Source organism: Anarrhichthys ocellatus, unplaced genomic scaffold (genome assembly GCF_004355925.1).
Source record: "Anarrhichthys ocellatus isolate YVR2014 unplaced genomic scaffold, GSC_Weel_1.0 scaffold39, whole genome shotgun sequence".
In the NCBI taxonomy this organism is placed as follows: domain Eukaryota; kingdom Metazoa; phylum Chordata; class Actinopteri; order Perciformes; family Anarhichadidae; genus Anarrhichthys; species Anarrhichthys ocellatus.
Window position 1 is genome coordinate 245,664 of NW_022280069.1, and position 4,981 is coordinate 250,644.

At 40.5% G+C, this 4,981-nt stretch overlaps 1 protein-coding gene across 3 annotated transcripts in view; it reads left to right on the top strand.

The window, feature by feature from the left end:
• The first annotated feature begins 86 nt into the window (after positions 1-86).
• Positions 87-4,981, top strand: part of fli1rs (Fli-1 proto-oncogene, ETS transcription factor-related sequence) — a 17,404-nt gene continuing 12,509 nt past the window's right edge. For 2 of the 3 annotated variants that reach the window (XM_031867420.1, XM_031867422.1), the window contains exon 1: positions 87-232. In XM_031867420.1, coding sequence (XP_031723280.1) covers positions 215-232 — 18 coding nt within the window. In that variant the 5' untranslated portion in view covers positions 87-214. The other variant, XM_031867421.1, reaches the window with a different exon arrangement.

Consider the following 4,981-nt stretch of genomic DNA (forward strand, 5'->3'; position numbering starts at 1 on the left):
AGAGAGAGAGAGAGAGAGAGAGAGAGAGAGAGAGAGAGAGAGAGAGAAAACGTGTCATCCGGTTATGGTCTGTGAGCAAAAAAAAATTGCAACTGCAATGGTTTGCGCCATAGAGCCAATGCACCCCTGCATGCATTGAAGTGCGGTTAGAAGGCTAAATTAGCTGCGACATTTACAAAAACGACTAAATGACAAAGACTGCGAGGCTGCTGCAATGGACTGTACGATAAAGGTAAGTGTTTAAGAGTTTTTAACGCTGGTGAGAATGACAGGCGGCCACCCACATCAGAGTCTGCTGAGTGAGAGAGTCAAGGCGGTGATGCGAGTTCCCCACTCTTTCCTTCTTGTACAAAATTTCCTCTTCCTTCCCGTTCGTGGTTGTATGTCGGCTCTATAATAACACAACTAACCACTACATCTTTACACTCACATATAAACACTAATTGGTGACCGGTTACACGCGTTAAAGAGGATTTCCAAACGCGTTTCGACTTTTTTTTTCTTCTTTTCTTCTAATTGCCGTGTTTAATGGGAGCTGCACCCCGCACTATCCACGGAACCGCAGCGCAACAACACAAATAATTCACACGAAGAGTGAAATTAGAGAACTTTTAGGAGGATTTGACAAACTTTTAACGAAGTTAATGGAGGGATGCTGGGTTTTATTGGTGCGCACAAGGCAGGTGTCCCTGAAGGCGCCATGGACCAACTTGGATACAGCTAGAGCCCCTTTTTGAAAGGAGCAGAATCCATTTCCATCAGATGACTGGTATTTCACATTTCACACTGTTACAACTATACAACTGTTCATCTTCTCCGGACGACCACCGCGCAGTCATTGTTTCTATTATTAAAATGTAGAAATAAAGGCCTTCAGGTCAGGACTTCAAATCGAAAAGCACTTTTTAATAAAGTTAACAATAAAAACGGATTATTGCGCAACGAGAGAAAAAGACAAACGTTTGTATTCGAGGATGTAGATCACAAATACACAAAGTTATGTTTTTTTAACGAATGTGCGTCTTTTCAACATTGGCCTGTAGCCTTTTATTTCTATTTGTGCATTAAATATTCTTACAACCCTCTGAATAAGCTCCCCTAACTTCAACGCAACATTAATACCGTCATTATGTATGAATATATTACAACGAATGACTTGCTATTTCAACCAAAATTAATTTCTTAATCCTAACTGCAATAGTATAAAGATGTATTAGAATAAAACGGGGCTCAGTGGATCGAGGAACTAATACTTGTACTCATGTCTGTCTTGTTTAATTTCTAAAGAGATATTTGGGTATTTTTGACTGTTACATAATTCAAGTTTGAGTTACATTATTCAATCGTATTTTTTAATCGCGTTATGACTTGAAGAGGTAATTAAAGGGCCAGTGCAGGAAAATGGTGACATCCTGAAACGACAAGCTAAATAGTTCATTTAGCCCGTTAAAAAGTGTGTTGTATTCTATTATTTAGGTTTTGGGTGTTTACATTGTGGCACACATACTGGATTATTCGTTGATAAAAAAAACAACGTATTTCTTCAGATACTGTGTCGCAGCAGTTCGTGCGTTTGAGGTTATTTTAAGTATAATTTATAGCTGCAAACGGGAGCACTTGTCAGGTGTCGTTATCTGAAGTCAGCAGGCTTCCTGTCTCAAACCTCAGACTTTCCGCACTCATTTCCGCTCATGGACTAAAGAAGAAAAGAAAAGAAAAAATGTCGAAAGGGCAACAAAGCCTCTCCAGCAAGAAACGGAGTGGACAAACTGAGGCGTTGCATTGTTGTTTTTTTAACTCTACATTGTTCGCTCACACAGGCTGGGAGGTGACGAAGGCCCGGGCCCTGCAGAGGCCCGCGTGCTGCTAGGCTCCGAGCTGTGGAAACCGCACCGTTGTTTGTGCAGCAGAAAAGCGCAGCTGCTCGCGCAATGCCTTCACTTTTACTTCTGCTTTCTGCAACTCGCCTCAGACATGGCGAGCACAGAGGGCTGTGCTTTTTTGCACAACTTGATCTCTGGCCATGGTGTTGTGTAGGCTGCACCTTGTTTTGAGAGAGTTCAGAGGTTTCAGGCCATTTTAATATCCTCCCCTATAGTCTTGGTCGGAGTTTACACCGACACAGTTGACATATTTATTAAAATATCCTTCAAGTATCTATCTAGAAGCCATTTGTGGTAGATCCAAATGTCAACAGGAGCTGAGCAACAGCTTAAAACTGTCTTAATTTACAGAAACACAGTGAAGAAGAGAGTGAGAAATAACAGACCTACAAATCATTAGGTTATTATCATCAATACTAATAGTAATGCTATAGTTTTAATAGTCAGATCAGTTGAGTATCTGTCTTCAACGTTTAAAATCTATCTGAGATGTCACATAAAATCTTCATCAGTCCAGGGCAACACACTACTGTTTGATGATGAACAAAAAGAGCATGAATGAAATGAGGATTACTCATAATGCTGCTTCGGCTAGGAGGGAGGATAATGTTACCAAATCAGTTTATTTAACACATAAATTAAGTCATTTATGTTTCCAAAGCAGACTTTAAATAGGCTATCAATCATATCATTGGTGGATGCAAGTAAGTTGATGTTAACTACATCCTTGGTTGCAGTTTAGGGCAGCAGTTCCTAACCTTTTTGGCATGTGGCCCCTTAAATCAAAGCAACGTTTTATGTTACCAGTAGAGCTGAAACGATTAGTTGATTGATCCATTTGTCGATTGACAGAATCTGAGACTATTTTGATAGAAGATTAGTTGTTTCAGTTGAAAAGATAGTTCCAGCTTCTGAAAGCAAAAGCTTGCTTTTACGTGTCAAAACCGAATCTCTTTGCTGATCTTTTGTTACTTTTGGTTAGATCAAATAAAACATTTCATGACGTCAGCTCTGGCTTTAGAAGATCAGAAGTTTTCTGATGTTTTACAGAGCAAATGATTAATCCAGAAAAGAACCAGCAGGTTCATCAGTACTGAAAATAATCAGCTGCAGCCCAATAGATGTGGTTCCCAAATTAGGCTGCAGCCAGGCAAAAAAATAGGTCACCCAAGCTGCTGTTCTATATACATCTAACAGCAAAAAACAATTTCACTTAACCTGTTTTTGTGTGAGCTAATTGTATGATCTAAAGTCCCTGGCATTAAAAATGAAAAGGCTCTGGGCTTTAAAACAGTGCCAACTCCCTCCATGTCAATTCATAACATAACTTGTACTATCTAAGCTGTGTTAAAACCCCCCAAAAATAACAGAGTATAAGCTGTTGAAGTGTCTAATCTAAAAAGGTATTTCTAAAGATATGGACGTCCATGTCGTAAACATCAGTCTCTCAGCTCTTGGTTTGGGCAAGACTGCATGATGCAACCTGCAAAGCTGCTGACTTGAAGCCATGTTAAAAAGGTCTCCTTGCAGGGCTTCATGCTCGCGCTTTTGCAGCAAGTGAAAAGTGTTTACTATCAAACTGAAGAAAACCGCTGTAAACTTTAGGACATCGAGGCACAAGCACAGCGTCAGCCTCAAGAAGGTTATGTTTTCTAAAAAACTTGTTTTGTGTCACTGAGCAACAGGCTGAAACACATAGAACAGGAAGTCAGTTGTGGCATTAGCGGTCAGGCCACATTTTGGTAAATTTGTATCAGTGTGCAGAGGAGAGAGAGAGAGAGAGAGAGAGAGAGAGAGCAAGGGGAAGATAACGAAAGAGCGGGAGTGCGTGTTTGCGGTTGTGAAAGCATGAGCTTGTCACTCAATGTACAAAACTGAATGTGATGAGCGGCTGCGAGTCACGATAATATCAACAGTTTGAGTGCTGAGCACCCAAAAAACGAATCTTTCACCACGACATACAACTATTAAACTATCATGTCTTCTCATGACAGTTTTATCAGCCGTTTGTTTCACTTCTGCACGGAGAAAAGGGGCCTCTGAAGGCAGCCAGTGTGTGAGAGGAGGACTGGGGGAAAGAGGACAACATGACAGAAGTAAAACAAAGCTGAGGAAGAAGAAAACAGGGAGTGCGGTCGAAAGAAAGCTGAGTAGGACAATACGAAGTCCTGTGAAACACTTCTGTCACTTAAAATGATGCACGTGTTTTTTAAATCAAAAAAATGCCTCAAGTAACGTCACTTGAGTCAGTGTCGATTTGGGCAGAGGACTACAAATTTGAAAACGAAAATAATCTGGAGGTTTGTAATTAGACAGAAGTGAGTCTACCAGACCTCGCTGCTTTAGGCTGCATTAACTGCTACTAGCATAACGCAACCGGATCTAACCGAACCATATAGACCGAACTGTCGGTGTTCAAGTTGCATTCTGGGTAATGAAGGCTCCATGTTTGTAACAAGGAATAAAAGTGCATAGAATTCAACATCGGGAGTTTAACAAGTTTACAGGAGTACAATGGAAAGTCTTTTGATTTACGACATAACATGTTATATGGTTTCATCATTTGTGTCTTTAAATCTTAAGCAACTAATATCGAGTAAAGTTTGATTTGAAAAGGTTTTCTGTTTGTTTTTTTAACTAAAACCTTTTGCTTTAAAAAAAAAAAAAGGGCGTATCCAGTACACATCAGTAAATGCTCCATGAAGCAACATCAGCAGGTTGCTGAAATCTTACACACTGCTGACTTCTCTATCAGTCGGTCTGCAGCCTCGAGGAAATGCCAAACTGTGTGCCACGCATTAAGATGTGGTTTACAATGCTCAGGCAACAATTGAGCTAAAAAAAAACACAGGCAAAAAACAAACAAAAAGAAAAACACAATGCGAAGGCGGCACTTCAATCAAGGCTATAGTCTTCTTTCTGTCCAATGAACCCGACCCCCTCTTCTCCCCTGACCACATGCCTTTAGGGTTGTTTTCCAGCTTTGAAATGACCCGAATTTTTACATTGTGCCCTTCTTTTTCCCCGCCCCCTGCCTGTGTTTTTTTCTCCCTCAATTGTTGCCTGAGCATTGTAAACCACATCTTAATGCGTGGCAC